Source organism: Oncorhynchus mykiss, chromosome 3, assembly GCF_013265735.2.
Source record: "Oncorhynchus mykiss isolate Arlee chromosome 3, USDA_OmykA_1.1, whole genome shotgun sequence".
Taxonomy (NCBI): domain Eukaryota; kingdom Metazoa; phylum Chordata; class Actinopteri; order Salmoniformes; family Salmonidae; genus Oncorhynchus; species Oncorhynchus mykiss.
The window spans coordinates 66,489,909-66,506,309 of NC_048567.1; the positions used below are offsets into that span (position 1 = coordinate 66,489,909).

The 16,401-nt window shown below is 43.6% G+C and overlaps 1 protein-coding gene across 1 annotated transcript in view; it reads right to left on the reverse strand.

The window, feature by feature from the left end:
* Positions 1-559: 559 nt before the first annotated feature.
* LOC110520431 (F-box-like/WD repeat-containing protein TBL1X) overlaps positions 560-16,401 on the reverse strand; it is a 47,428-nt gene continuing 31,586 nt past the window's right edge. Inside the window, exons 4-15 of the mRNA XM_036974988.1 lie at positions 16,168-16,387; positions 6,068-6,200; positions 5,742-5,883; positions 5,548-5,611; positions 5,342-5,439; positions 5,166-5,226; positions 4,933-5,054; positions 4,655-4,729; positions 4,421-4,548; positions 3,275-3,440; positions 2,896-2,997; positions 560-2,652 (exon numbers count right to left, since the gene is read on the reverse strand). Of these exons, the coding sequence (XP_036830883.1) occupies positions 2,626-2,652; positions 2,896-2,997; positions 3,275-3,440; positions 4,421-4,548; positions 4,655-4,729; positions 4,933-5,054; positions 5,166-5,226; positions 5,342-5,439; positions 5,548-5,611; positions 5,742-5,883; positions 6,068-6,200; positions 16,168-16,387 (1,338 nt within the window). The 3' untranslated portion in view covers positions 560-2,625. The remainder of the gene's footprint in view (positions 2,653-2,895; positions 2,998-3,274; positions 3,441-4,420; positions 4,549-4,654; positions 4,730-4,932; positions 5,055-5,165; positions 5,227-5,341; positions 5,440-5,547; positions 5,612-5,741; positions 5,884-6,067; positions 6,201-16,167; positions 16,388-16,401) is intronic.

Consider the following 16,401-nt stretch of genomic DNA (forward strand, 5'->3'; position numbering starts at 1 on the left):
CCTCACGGTGTCTCATTTTCAATTCAGTTAAAGAAATGTCAGGTTTGTACTATTGACTATTGGTGAACCTAGAGGCTGCCTTTTAAAAATGTGCCTTAATTACTCCAGAAGCATGTATTCAATTCAGCACATCAGCAGACCCAGTGTACTGTACGTATGCATGTATGACTTGTGTACATAAGAAGCCCCCAAAAGCATAAACGAATGGGAATATATCTCTACCTGAGATGTTGTTTATAGGTAAATGATTTGTAGATAGGGTGTTGAAAGTTACATTGTTAACCTTGTACTTTGGTTCTATTTTATACAGTATTAAACATTGCGCAATGAAGTTTTGTGATAGTGTTATCTTTAACCCAAGTTGAAGGAGGGTAAGAATTTTGTAATTTCTTTCAAGTTTGATGTGTCATGAGTTAAATGATCACATTAAGTATCTGATAAAGTGCTACACTGACACTAAATATCTACCTCTCCATATACACATTATCATAATGCTATGCATTCTGCCGCGTGAGCCACGTTTAAAGGGAAACGACAAGAACCCAACAATACAAGGAAAGGCTTTTCTAATATCAAAATAGAGTGCTTTATTTGAGACATAATGTGATTTCATTGTTTAGTCTTGGAAACAGATGACCATACCCTAGACTGGGTGGGGGAGAGTGATCGCTGTCAGTCACAGCATATTATTCCACACTGGGCTTCTCAGCATGCCAAGATGGCCACCAACCACAGTCCGATTCTCAGTCTGACACAGACAATAATGGCTCTCAGCAGCAACAAAAAATAAGTCAGACAATGAACCTTCCATCAATCAACGCCCGATTATGCCGTAAAAATAACAAGAAATAAAAATGCTGGCCTTCCCCTTTCATCACAAACCCAAACAAAAGCTGATCCTACCTTCTGAAAAAGTGCACTTCACACATTGCTCTTAAAATGATCTTGACTGAAAGAGAGAAAAGGGACAAACAGGCATTGTCAGTTTGTTAGTTCGAAGAGACAGATATCACGTTAGACCATAGTAAGTACAAGTATACATACAGCACACAACGGGCCAGTTCGTTTGGCATGGCCCGGTGCCCTGGGTGATTTCACTTAAGTACCAATGGAGAGGTCTAAAATGTTCAACGGGCCATGAAAAACGAACTTCCCCATTTAAAGCTAAACCCATTATACAGGTATCTCAAATCAGAAGTCAAATCTGACCTATTAGATCAGGCAGTGGAGACATCAGGACCTCCACTGAATTCAACCAATCACAGCTTAGAAGCTACAGCAGGACTTTCGCTTGACCAATCAGATTGATCGGTCAGTGTAACCTGGGTTTACGTCAGATAGCTTGCGGTGCCAAACAGAGGAGTACTGTTAGAAAATATCAATAGATGACTAGTGATGACAGTTTGCTACTAAAGCAACATTGAGACAACACAATTAAAACATTCACAGCCTCCTCTCCTCCTGGTCTCTCCTGGTCAGTCATCATGTTCTCTGTCTGTTCTGATCTCCATTTCATTGGTTGTCATTAGGACTGAATACAGACTAAATTCACTGACACGTCTTGTGAAATGACTACAGTCCACCTCAGCGCCACCTGACTTGACAAACCAACCTGACGCACACATAACTGGTAGACTGAACATACATGGTGAAAAAATTATTCTGACATGCTTTAAATGTAATCAGGGTCTTGTAACTGAGTATCAGCAAAGAAAAGGGGCAATATCTCTAGCCAGTATTGAGCGTCTAGAGGATGACGCCAAGGTGTAATGTAAATAAACATATATACGCAGTATATAAGTCTGTGTATTCATCTAATTCACATATCTTTACATTCATAAAATTTACATCCAGAAGGGAGAATACTTATAAACCACTTTATGCATCTTGTAAAGATGTCCACAAAAATATTTTTTTTCTTCCTCATGTGAATTAAAACATCATTACAAGTTAGTTTTTTCTTCATTGAAATGGTGTTATTAAATGTGAGAACAGAACTACCTCATAGCAACGCCTTGTGTTACTCTGACTTTCAAAAGTCCATTTGAGAAAAATTTGCAAGAAGAGCTCTTGAAACAGAAACCATTTCCCACTCAGGACAACTTAAACATCACATTTGAGGAGGCCAGTGCAGCACTAACAATGTCACTCTCCTCATGTCTCCCACATTGTTTCTCAACTCAGGACACCATAGGGTTAACATGTGCTTAGATACATTCTAAAACACAACCTTTCTCTCACAATATGACCCCAAACACACCCAAACCTCAGCAAACCTTCCTCATGATTCAGGCCCTAGTTAAATAACAGCAGGGGTAGGTGGTCATTTCACTTCCTCTTTAGGCACCTTTTAAAGCATGGCTGAACAACTATTATTAGATTTAGTCCAGTCCTGTGGATGAATTAACCCAGCAGATTGTCTTTGTGGTCTCAAACAAGAGACACAAATCCATTGAGTAGGTTGTAATAGTTAGAACAAGTATTTTGTTGGTCTCCTGTGTCCACTCTGAGGTTGTCCTCCACGTTGCCAGGCCTGCTCTGAACCATTAGAGTGTGTTTGCTGATGGCAGAAGGCATTTTTTTCTGCACATTCCAGGGTCCATCTTCAAAATCACTGGCAGGATGCTATTTTCGGAGCTCGAGAACACATACCTGGAGGGCAAAGATAGCATGATTAATAATACATATTATGCTTCAGAATATTTTGGTTTCTCCCCATGCACTTCTGAAAGCATTGGTCCTGAGACTAAAGCATTAAGGTCTTTTATTTTTATCACTTTGGTTTAACATACAAAAATGAGTGGTAGTAGTACATGCATAAATGAAAAAAATAAAAACACATCAATACAAATTATATACATTTTAAAACACAAATCATAATCGTATCAAACATACCGATCCATCTGAAGCGCTAGCACCAACTTTGTCTCCTGTGCTGTTCCAGCACACCTCAAAAATCCCTCCAGTCCCCCTGTAGCTATGCACCAAGGCTCCAGACTGCAACCACAACACAACCACATTACCACCAACTCTGGTGAGGACTGCTTGAGGACCATAGTTGCCTGTTTGACCTAACAACAACGTCACAGCCTGTATTAAACATAGGGCCAGGTGTTTTATCTGACCATAGGACCTACTAACTAACTGTTATAAGATGCTAAGATGCTATAACCTGTTACAATCTGTTATAAACTGTTACAATCTGTTATAAACTGCTAAAAGCTGTTACATATTATAAACTGTTAACTGAGTTATAACCTCCAGCGTGACTCACCATGGTGTTCCAGATGTGTACACACTTGTCGAAGGAGCCGCTGGCCAGGTGCTTCCCGTCGGGGCTGAAGGCCACACTGTAAACAGGCTCCTGGTGTTTGGTGAGGGTGTGGATACACACACCTCGCTCCACGTCCCACAGACGCACCGTCGAGTCAAACGAGGCACTGAGGGGTAGGACAGAGCACATGGTCAGTTCTCCATCTATCTGCTAAATGAAAATACGTACTGTAACTGAAATACATGAAAACTCAAACTTTGTTCATACCAACAAGCCATTACTGATCTTTCAGTACTAATGGTAATTTACAGGGTTTGACAGGAGAGTTAACACCTTTATAACAAAGTAGCAACCAAGTCGTTTCTCCAGGTTCAGGTTGTCAACAACACTACATAGAAAGAAGGATATGAAATGTAAGAAATATGTCAATAAGTTGGCTTTGGTGCTCGATGCAAACTCTAATTCAAAATGCTGATCCACAAAGCCAAAACGAGATGTGTGATGTTGTAGAATCGGTGAGAACATCTGTCACCACAAAAGGAGAGCATGTGATGGATGAGAGCATGTGATGGATGAGAGCATGTGATGGATGAGAGCATGTGATGAATGAGAGCATGTGTTAATGAAAAGAGGAGCTGACATTCATTAACACTTTCTCATCAAAATGGTATTATTAGATAGTGTAAGCCAAGTCTTCTGGGGCTGCCCCTGGCTAGATTGCAAATCTCACTTTACAAGGACACAGGAAAATATTGTGAGATTAAAACTAAATTAATAAACAGAAGTTGGGAAAGAACCAATTAAATCACATGATCAGACATGAGCTGTATCTTGGTGTACAATACCACATTTACCTCAGATTACTATCAAGTTCCTAACAAGTCATAGCAGTAATGGCAGTTTTACATCCAGAGTGAAATATACGCCCCTCCCAGGGGATTTCAGAAGAGGTTGTAAATGCCTGTGGTATTTGAACTGTAACATTTACATATGGAAGCATTGGCTTGATGTCCCTGATCCACTGACAGTTACTAGCCCTGAGAGAATGTCTGGGACACTTCCTGACAAGAGACCACTTCACTGTCCATTCTCAACTCATCACAACGCTGTCCCAGAACAAGTCTAGGTGCTGTGAGTGTGTCCCACCTAGCCAGCATGATGTTGAAGTTGGGGTTGCTAGTGCCGGGGCCGGTAGGGCTCCACTTGATAGTGTAGATCTCCTTACTGTGGGCCTGGAGGTCATGGACCCACGAGTCCTGCTTCATACTCCAGATCTGGGAAAGAGAACAGCACTGTGTAATCATTACATTATTATATTGACATATGGAGATCATGGTCATGTGTCCAAAATCTTGGCTGAAGTAGAAGTGCTGGCCTTACCTTTAAAGTCATGTCATCAGAGCAGGAGGCTAGTAACATCCCTGACGGGTCCCACTTGATAGCATTGACTTCATTCTGAAAAACACATGGGAAGACAGACATGTAGACTTGTAGAGGACCAATAAGACATCATGCTTATCCGTTTAATAGTTACACATTATCCTGTTTACAGACCTTCAGAAGTTTGGGAAAATACAGGATGTAGAGAAATCCCAAGTGTGACTTGGTCCTCAGTGGTGTGAGTTGTAGAGGGTAGAACAGAGATGTAGTTTGTTTACCGTGTGGCCTTGGAAGGTTTTGAGCGGCCGGTCGCTGCCCATTCGACACACGTGGATGCACATGTCTGTGCTGCAGGAGGCAAACGTTGTGTTGTTCTGCCAGTCCACGTCCAGGGCTGGAGCTGCAGGCAGGAGGCAACACAAAAGGACAAGGACAGTATTCAAAGGGTTAACTCACATCACCCGAGCAGCTGAAGTCCTACATCTTTCTGTTCGGGACACAGGGGGCTTACCTGAGTGGAAGGGGAACTGCTGCTTGGCCTCTCCTGTGTGTGCGTCCCAAATGATTGTTGTCTGGAAAATGACAACAGATACATAGCAAATACTGCAGGGATAGTTGATTGCTACTGGAGTTACTTGATTAATTCGATTAAATAATATATACAATAATATATATATTTTTAAATACCTTATCTACACCAGCACTGAGGATAGAGTTTCCTTTCTTGTTCCACTTCAGTGCAAATATGGGACCTTTATGTTGCCCCAAGGTGCTAGCCAGATTACCTGTGAAAGACAAGAGTTTAATGTATCTGCACAGATGACAATATGATTCAGATTGGGCATTGGGCACTGTAATATAAATTAATTAAAATGTAACAAAACTCAACAAACCATCTTTTGTCCATATCCTTGCAAATCCATCATAAGATCCTGTTGCTAAGAGTGTCCCGTCGCTCTATGGGGTCAAATAGAGCAGTTAGTTAACTCTACTCAGTATAGAGGACTTCTAATGTTCCGTTCCAGACCATTTCAGTCAAGTGATAATTGACACAGTAGATGGATGGAATGGACAATTGAGAACTCACATTCCAGTCTAGTGAGGTGACATCTTTGTTGCTGGGGACGTCCTGGTCTCCCTCCCTGATGCAGTGTCTGAGCACCAGCTGGGTGGAACTACTGTTACTGTTCTCATTCAGGTTCCAGATCCGGGCTGTCGAGTCTCCCGACCTAGACACACACACAGGCAGAATACAGAAGAGAAAGTCAATACAGACAGACAGAGACAGTGTGTGTGTGTGTGTGTGTGTGTGTGTGTGTGAGCTGCTCTAGCCTCACAAGTCCCAGAAAAGCTGAACCCAGTACTGACTCATCCCTGTGCCCCCCACACTTCCCCCTCCCAAATTAGACTCACCCTGAGGCCAGCAGGTCGCTGACAGGGTTCCAGGCACAGATGAACACCTCTGACTCGTGGCCTCGGAGGACCGTGGCCTTGCTGGCTGGGATCTCCACGTCCACATCCATCTCCATGGGCTCAATGTGGTTATCTGTAATCAGATCACATCCACACTCTGTTACAGACTGGGGCTCCTGAGTGGCGCAGCGGTCTAAGGCATGGCATTTTTTTATATATATATTTTTCACCTTTATTTAACTAGGTAGGCTAGTTGAGAACAAGTTCTCATTTACAACTGCAACCTGGCCAAGATAAAGCAAAGCAGTGCGACACAAACAACAACACAGAGATACACATGGAATAAACAAGCATACAGTCAATAACACAATAGAAAAAATAAAGTCTATATACAGCGTGTGCAAATGGCGTGAGGAGATAGGCAATAAATAGGCCATAGTAGTGAAGTAATTACAATTTAGCATATTAACACTTGAGTGATAGATGTGCAGATGATGATGTGCAAGTAGAAATACTGTTGCGCAAAAGAGCAGAAAAGTAAATAAAAACAATATGGGGATGAGGTAGGTAGATTGGATAGGCTATTTACAGATTGGCTATGTACAGCTGCAGCAATCAGTTAGCTGCTCAGATAGCTGATGTTTAAAGTTAGTGAGGGAAATATAAGTCTCCAGCTTCAGCGATTTTTGCAATTAGTTCCAGTCATTGGCAACAGAGAACTGTAAGGAAAGGCGGCCAAATGAGGTGTTGGCTTTAGGGATGATCAGTGAGATACACCTGCTGGAGCGCGTGGTGTTGTTATCGTGACCAGTGAGCTAAGATAAGGCGGAGCTTTACCTAGCATAGACGTATAGATGTCCTGGAGCCAGTGGGTCTGGCGACGAATAGGTAGCGAGGGCCAGCCAAAGAGAGCATACAGGTCGCAGTGGTGGGTAGTATATCGGACAATTTATTTATTTGAATTATTATGTTTTCTTCTCGGGCCTCTATAACTATATCTATTGTTCTTATTTTTGTTGTTGTTGTGTGATTTGGATTAATCCCCTCTACCACACGGAACCCCACTAATCTACTGACCGAACGCAAGAGGTGGCTAACAACAGACTCCATCCTATGCTAGCTTGCTACCGGTTGGCTTGGCTAGCTGTCTAAATCGCCGTGACCCTAAACCAACCTCTCCACTCACTGGACCCTTTTGATCACTCGACTAAGCATGCCTCTCCTTAATGTCAATATGTCTTGTCCATTGCTGTTCTGGTTAGTGTTTATTGGCTTATTTCACTGTAGAGCCTCTAGTCCTGCTCACTATACCTTATCCAACCTATTAGTTCCACCACCCACACATGCAATGACATCTCCTGGTTTCAATGATGTTTCTAGAGACAATATCTCTCTCTTCATCACTCAATACCTAGGTTTACCTCCACTGTATTCACATCCTACCTTACCTTTGTCTGTACATTATACCTTGATGCTATTTTATCGCCCCCAGAAACCTCCTTTTACTCTCTGTTCCAGACGTTCTAGACGACCAATTCTTATTGCTTTTAGTCGCACCCTTATTCTACTCCTCCTATGTTCCTCTGGCGATGTAGAGGTGAATCCAGGCCCTGCAGTGCCTAGCTCCACTCCTATTCCCCAGGCGCTCTCTTTTGACGACTTCTGTAACCGTAATAGCCTTGGTTTCATGCATGTTAACATTAGAAGCCTCCTCCCTAAGTTTGTTCTATTCACTGCTTTAGCACACTCTGCCAACCCGGATGTTCTAGCTGTGTCTGAATCCTGGCTTAGGAAGACCACCAAAAATTCAGACATTTTAATTCCAAACTACAACATTTTCAGACAAGATAGAACTGCCAAAGGGGGCGGTGTTGCAATCTACTGCAAAGATAGCCTGCAGAGTTCTGTCCTACTATCCAGGTCTGTACCCAAACAATTTGAACTTCTACTTTTAAAAATCCACCTTTCTAAAAACAAGTCTCTCACCGTTGCCGCCTGCTATAGACCACCCTCTGCCCCCAGCTGTGCTCTGGACACCATATGTGAACTGATTGCCCCCCATCTATCTTCAGAGCTCGTGCTGCTAGGCGACCTAAACTGGAACATGCTTAACACCCCAGCCATCCTACAATCTAAACTTGATGCCCTCAATCTCACACAAATTATCAATGAACCTACCAGGTACCTCCCCAAAGCCTTAAACACGGGCACCCTCATAGATATCATCCTAACCAACTTCCCCTCTAAATACACCTCTGCTGTCTTCAACCAAGATCTCAGCGATCACTGACTCATTGCCTGCATCCGTAATGGGTCAGCGGTCAAGCGACCTCCTCTCATCACTGTAAAAACGCTCCCTGAAACACTTCAGCGAGCAGGCCTTTCTAATCGACCTGGCCGGGGTATCCTGGAAGGATATTGACCTCATCCCGTCAGTAGAGGATGCCTGGATATTTTTTAAAAATGCCTTCCTAACCATCTTAAATAAACATGCCCCATTCAAGAAATTTAGAACCAGGAACAGATATAGCCCTTGGTTCTCCCCAGACCTGACTGCCCTTAATCAACACAAAAACGTCCTATGGCGTTCTGCATTAGCATCGAACAGCCCCCGTGATATGCAGCTGTTCAGGGAAGCTAGAAACCATTATACACAGGCAGTTAGAAAAGCCAAGGCTAGCTTTTTCAAGCAGAAATTTGCTTCTTGCAACACTAACTCAAAAAAGTTCTGGGACACTGTAAAGTCCATGGAGAATAAGAACACCTCCTCCCAGCTGCCCACTGCACTGAAGATAGGAAACACTGTCACCACTGATAAATCCACCATAATTGAAAATTTCAATAAGCATTTTTCTACTGCTGGCCATGCTTTCCACCTGGCTACTCCTACCCCTGTCAACAGCACTGCACCCCCAACAGCAACTCGCCCAAGCCTTCCCCATTTCTCCTTCTCCCAAATCCATTCAGCTGATGTTCTGAAAGAGCTGCAAAATCTGGACCCCTACAAATCAGCCGGGCTAGACAATCTGGACCCTTTCTTTCTAAAATTATCTGCCGAAATTGTTGCCACCCCTATTACTAGCCTGTTCAACCTCTCTTTCGTGTCGTCTGAGATTCCCAAAGATTGGAAAGCAGCTGCGGTCATCCCCCTCTTCAAAGGGGGGGACACTCTTGACCCAAACTGCTACAGACCTATATCTATCCTACCATGCCTTTCTAAGGTCTTCGAAAGCCAAGTCAACAAACAGATTACCGACCATTTTGAATCTCACCATACCTTCTCTGCTATGCAATCTGGTTTCAGAGCTGGTCATGGGTGCACTTCAGCCACGCTCAAGGTCCTAAACGATATCTTAACCGCCATCGATAAGAAACATTACTGTGCAGCCGTATTCATTGATCTGGCCAAGGCTTTCGACTCTGTCAATCACCACATCCTCATCGGCAGACTCAACAGCCTTGGTTTCTCAAATGATTGCCTCGCCTGGTTCACCAACTACTTCTCTGATAGAGTTCAGTGTGTCAAATCTGAGGGTCTGTTGTCCGGACCTCTGGCAGTCTCTATGGGGGTGCCACAGGGTTCAATTCTTGGACCGACTCTCTTCTCTGTATACATCAATGAGGTCGCTCTTGCTGCTGGTGAGTCTCTGATCCACCTCTACGCAGACGACACCATTCTGTATACTTCCGGCCCTTCTTTGGACACTGTGTTAACAACCCTCCAGGCAAGCTTCAATGCCATACAACTCTCCTTCCGTGGCCTCCAACTGCTCTTAAATACAAGTAAAACTAAATGCATGCTCTTCAACCGATCACTACCTGCACCTACCCGCCTGTCCAACATCACTACTCTGGACGGCTCTGACTTAGAATACGTGGACAACTACAAATACTTAGGTGTCTGGTTAGACTGTAAACTCTCCTTCCAGACCCATATCAAACATCTCCAATCCAAAGTTAAATCTAGAATTGGCTTCCTATTTCGCAACAAAGCATCCTTCACTCATGCTGCCAAACATACCCTTGTAAAACTGACCATCCTACCAATCCTCGACTTTGGCGATGTAATTTACAAAATAGCCTCCAATACCCTACTCAACAAACTGGATGCAGTCTATCACAGTGCAATCCGTTTTGTCACCAAAGCCCCATATACTACCCACCATTGCGACCTGTACGCTCTCGTTGGCTGGCCCTCGCTTCATACTCGTCGCCAAACCCACTGGCTCCATGTCATCTACAAGACCCTGCTAGGTAAAGTCCCCCCTTATCTCAGCTCGCTGGTCACCATAGCATCTCCCACCTGTAGCACACGCTCCAGCAGGTATATCTCTCTAGTCACCCCCAAAACCAATTCTTTCTTTGGCCGTCTCTCTTTCCAGTTCTCTGCTGCCAATGACTGGAACGAACTACAAAAATCTCTGAAACTGGAAACACTTATCTCCCTCACTAGCTTTAAGCACCAACTGTCAGAGCAGCTCACAGATTACTGCACCTGTACATAGCCCACATATAATTTAGCCCTATCAACTACCTCTTTCCCAACTGTATTTAATTTATTTATTTATTTTGCTCCTTTGCACCCCATTATTTTTATTTCTACTTTGCACATTATTCCATTGCAAAACTACCATTCCAGTGTTTTACTTGCTATATTGTATTTACCTTGCCACCAAGGCCTTTTTTGCCTTTACCTCCCTTCTCACCTCATTTGCTCACATTGTATATATACTTGTTTATACTTTATTATTGACTGTATGTTTGTTTTACTCCATGTGTAACTCTGTGTTGTTGTATCTGTCGAACTGCTTTGCTTTATCTTGGCCAGGTCGCAATTGTAAATGAGAACTTGTTCTCAACTTGCCTACCTGGTTAAATAAAGGTAAATAATAATAATAATAATAATAATATGGGGCTTTGGGGACAAAACGGATGGCACTGTGATAGACTGCATCCAGTTTGCTGAGTAGAGTGTTGGAGGCTATTTTGTAGATGACATCACCGAAGTCGAGGATCGGTAGGATAGTCAGTTTTACGAGGGTAAGTTTGACGGCGTGAGTAAAGGAGGCTTTGTTGCGAAATAGGAAACCGATTCTAGATTTTATTTGGATTGGAGATGTTTAATATGAGTCTGGAAGGAGAGTTTACAGTCTAGCCAGACACCTAGGTATTTGTCGTTGTCCACATATTCTAAGTCAGAACCGTCCAGAGTAGTGATGCTAGTCGGGCGGGCGCATGCGGGCAGAAAACGGTTGAAAAGCATGCCTTTAGTTTTACTAGCATTTAAGAGCAGTTGGAGGCCACAGAAGGAGTGTTGTATGGCATTGAAGCTCATCTGGAGGTTTGTTAACACATTGTCCAAAGAAGGGCCAGATGTATACAGAATGGTGCCGTCTGTGTAGAGGTGTTTGGGAATCACCCGCAACAAGAGTGACATCGTTGAGACTGCCAGAGGTCCGGACAACATGCCCTCCGATTTGACATGCTGAACTCTGTCTGAGAAGTAGTTAGTGAACCAGGCGAGGCAGTCATTTGAGTAACCAAGGCTGTTGAATCTGCCGATAAAAATACCATGTTTGACAGAGTCAAAAGCCTAGGCCAGGTCGATGAAGACGGCTGCACAGTATTGTCTTTTATCGGTGGCGGTTATGATATAATTTCGTACCTTGAGCGTGGCTGAGGTGCACCCGTGACCGGCTCGGAAACCAGATTGCACAGCGGAGAAGGTGTGGTGGGATTCGAAATGGTCAATGATCTGTTTATTAACTTGGCTTTCGAAGACTTTAGAAAGGCAGGGCAGGATGGATATAGGTCTGTAACAGTTTGGGTCTAGAGTGTCACCACCTTTGAAGGGGTGCATGACCGCGGCAGCTTTCCAATCTTTAGGGATCTCAGACAATACGAAAGAGAGGTTTAACAGTAGCAGCGGATAACTTTAGAAAGAGAGGTCTAACAGTAGCAGCGGATAACTTTAGAAAGAGAGGTTTAACAGTAGCAGCGGATAACTTTAGAAAGAGAGGTTTAACAGTAGCAGCGGATAACTTTAGAAAGAGAGGTTTAACAGTAGCAGCGAATAACTTTAGAAAGAGAGGTTTAACAGTAGCAGCGGATAACTTTAGAAAGAGAGGTTTAACAGTAGCAGCGGATAACTTTAGAAAGAGAGGTCTAACAGTAGCAGCGGATAACTTTAGAAAGAGAGGTTTAACAGTAGCAGCGGATAACTTTAGAAAGAGAGGTTTAACAGTAGCAGCGAATAACTTTAGAAAGAGAGGTTTAACAGTAGCAGCGGATAACTTTAGAAAGAGAGGTTTAACAGTAGCAGCGGATAACTTTAGAAAGAGAGGTCTAACAGTAGCAGCGGATAACTTTAGAAAGAGAGGTTTAACAGTAGCAGCGGATAACTTTAGAAAGAGAGGTTTAACAGTAGCAGCGGATAACTTTAGAAAGAGAGGTTGAACAGTAGCAGCGGATAACTTTAGAAAGAGAGGTTTAACAGTAGCAGCGGATAACTTTAGAAAGAGAGGTTTAACAGTAGCAGCGAATAACTTTAGAAAGAGAGGTTTAACAGTAGCAGCGGATAACTTTAGAAAGAGAGGTTTAACAGTAGCAGCGGATAACTTTAGAAAGAGAGGTTTAACAGTAGCAGCGGATAACTTTAGAAAGAGAGGTTTAACAGTAGCAGCGGATAACTTTAGAAAGAGAGGTTTAACAGTAGCAGCGGATAACTTTAGAAAGAGAGGTTTAACAGTAGCAGCGGATAACTTTAGAAAGAGAGGTTTAACAGTAGCAGCGGATAACTTTAGAAAGAGAGTGGCCAGGTTGTCTAGCCCGGCTGATTTGTACGGGTCCAGGTTTTGCAGCTCTTTCAGAACATCTGCTATCTGGATTTGGGTGAACGAGAAGCTGCGGAGGCTTGGGCAAGTAGCTGCGGGGGGTGTGCAGCTGTTGGCCGGGGTTGGGGTAGCCAGGAGGAAAGCATGGCCAGCCGTAGAGAAATGCTTATTGAAATTCTTGATTATCGTGGATTTATCGGTGGTGACAGTGTTATCTAGCCTCAGTGCAGTGGGCAGCTAGGAGGAGGTGCTCTTATTCTCCATGGACCTTAGTGTCCCAAAACCTTTTGGAGTTAGAGCTACAGGATGCAAATTTCTGTTTGAAAAAGCTAGCATTTGCTTTCCTGACTGCCTGCGTGTATTGGTTCCTGACTTCCCTGACAAATTTCATATCGCGCGGACTATTTGTTGCTAGTGCAGTACGCCACAGAATATTTTTGTGCTGGTCGAGGGCAGTTAGGTCTGGAGTGAACCAGGGGCTATATCTGTTCTTAGTTCTACATTTTTTGAAAGGGGCATGCTTATTTAAGATGGTGAGGAAATTACTTTTAAAGAACTACCAGGCATCCTCGACTGATGTGATGAGGTCAATATCCTTCCAAGATACCCAGGCCAGGTCGATTAGAAAGACCTGCTTTAAGAAGTGTTTTAGGGAGCGTTTGACAGTGATGAGGGGTGGTTGTTTGACCGCAGACCCATAGCGGATGCAGGCAATGAGGCAGTGATCGCTGAGATCCTGACTGAAAACAGCAGAGGTGTATTAGGAGGGCAAGTTGGTCAGGATAATATCTATGAGGGTGCCCATGTTTAAGGATTTAGGGTTGTACCTGGTGAGTTCGTTGATAATTTGTGTGAGATTGGGGGCATCTACCTTAGATTGTTGGACTGCCGGGGTGTTAAGCATATCCCAGTTTAGGTCACCTAACAGAATCGATTCTGAAGATAGATGGGGGGCAATCAATTCACATATGGTGTCCAGGGCACAGTTGGGAGCTGAGGGGGGTCTATAACAGGCGGCAACAGTGAGAGACTTATTTCTGGAGAGATTAATTTTTAAAATTAGAAGCTCGAACTGTTTGGGCATAGACCTGGAAAGTATGACAGAACTTTGCAGTCTATCTCTGCAGTAGATTGCAACTCCTCCCCCTTTGGTCGTTCTATCTTGTCTGAAAATGTTGTAGTTGAGGATGGAAATCTCTGAATTTTTAGTGGTCTTCCTAAGCCAGGATTCAGACACGGGAAGGACATCAGGGTTGGCGGAGTGTGCTAAAGCAGTGAGTAAAACAAACTTAGGGATGTTAGGGATGTTAACATGCATGAAACCAAGGCTTTTTCAGGTTACAACAAGTCAACAAATGAGAGTGCCGGGGGACACGCAGGGCCTGGAATAACCTCCACATCACCCGAGGAACAGAGGAGGTGTAGGATGAGCGTACGGCTAAAGGCTATGAAAACTGGTCATCTAGTGCATTGGGGACAGAGAATAAAAGGAGCAGATTTCTGAGCGTGGTAGAATAGATTCAGGGCATAATATACAGACAGGGGTATGGTGGGGTGTGGGTACAGTGGAGGTAAAGTCAGGCATTGAGTGATGATAAGAGAGGTTGCATCTCTGGATGGGCTAGTTATGCTGGATGAGGTCACCGCATGTGTGGGAGGTCGGACAAAGGAGATATCTGAGGCATGTTGAGTGGGACTATGGGCTCCACAGTAAACTAAAACATTTGTTTTATATATCTTGCCTTTATTTAACTAGGCAAGTCAGTTAAGAACCAATTCTTATTTTCAATGACGGCCTAGGAACAGTGGGTTAACTGCCTTGTTCAGGGGCAGAACGACAGATTTTTAACTTGTCAGCTCAGGGATTTGATCTTGCAACCTTTCAGTTACTAGTCCAACGCTCTAACCAACAACAGTATACAAGACATATTGACATTTGAGAGAAACAAAGCAATCACAGGTGTTGATTGGGAGAGCTAGCTAAGACAACAACAGCTAATCAGCTGAGACAACAACAACAGGTAAAATGGCGATGAATGGGCAGAGAAGGTCGGTTAACTACACACAGGGCCTGAGTTCGAGGCTGGGGCCGACAGATAAAAAAAAAAGCAGTGCTAGAGGCATCACTACATATCATGGTTTGTTTCCAGGCTGTATCACAACTGGCCGTGATTGGGAGTCCCATAGGGCACGCACAAATGGCCCAGCGTTGTCCGGGTTAGGGTTTGGCCGGGGTACGCCGTCATTGTAAATAAGAAGTTGTTCTTAACTGACTTGCCTAGTTAAATAAAGGTTAAATAAAATAAGGAAATAAAAACAGACACATACATGACTCCCAATACCTACTTAACAGGAGATCACATATATTGAAAATATAGTTCAATATCCTTCTCATCCGTAGCCATATTCAGTTGCAAAAACTTTAACTATCTGGACTGTTTCCCTCCTAAATTGGTTTCTGACAAAAATTTGAGGTGTTTAACCTCTCCCCTTTCAAATCATAACCATTTAAGATCAGCGAATTTAAATGAGGCTAGTTACAAAACATTAACGGCAAAAAGCCGAGAGCCCGAGACAGTTACTAAGTCTTAAATAACAGTGTTATCTAAGATTTGCAACTACCGCATCAAACGTACTTGTTGACCCAATTGAAGCGGAAGGAGCAATCTGTAGAGGATCAAAGCCAACCATTCTGGGAGATGAGCTAAGAGCTAATCCAGTAATCATCTTCACATCCTGCCTGCAGTATTGATAAAATGTGTTTTTCTTCCAGACTTGTTTTTGCTGAAGAACAATCCTACGGGGCTGCAGCATCCCTTTCTGTTCAGACAACCATTACTTAAACTAACAGTCTTTGCTGGTGTTCTGCCACCCACCCACACAGACAGACTAACTCCAGTGGGATCGGCTGACACAAACATCCACAACATCCTCTATCAGTTTCTCCCTAATCTAAGGCTTCACCTGATCCATACCTCTCTGGTTTCACTGGCTAAATTCTAGAAGCATCTGTTAGGGAGGCACAATGAAGGTGAATGCATGCAGGGTCAAATTCACCAACACTCAATGCCATGTCACTAATTACCTCACATTCAGTGAAAATCACATGGCTCTAGAGTATCACACACACACGCTGCTTGATGTAGTAAGTCTCACATAGTAAGTATCAAGATAATGTGGGAAAATGTTTAGCTGTCATTTGTTAAGTTACGACAACGCTAGCTAGTGATAGCTAAATGGCTCTGTTAGACAGGAGGCTGTTCTTACACATGGTGTGTGTGCCATTCTCCTCTCCGTTTACAATGGCCTCTCCGTTCTTTGGTGCATTGGGTTGGTTGCTTGCGGCGGTGATTGCCATGGCGCAGGCCGCCTGTTGCTGGGCTAGCTTGTCGCGGAAGGCCTGCTGCCGCGTCTGCACCACATCTGGCATCACCGCGTCGATGAGTGACAGAGACTCAATGGGCCGCCCATCAAACACCGTGCCATCCTGCCAACACAACA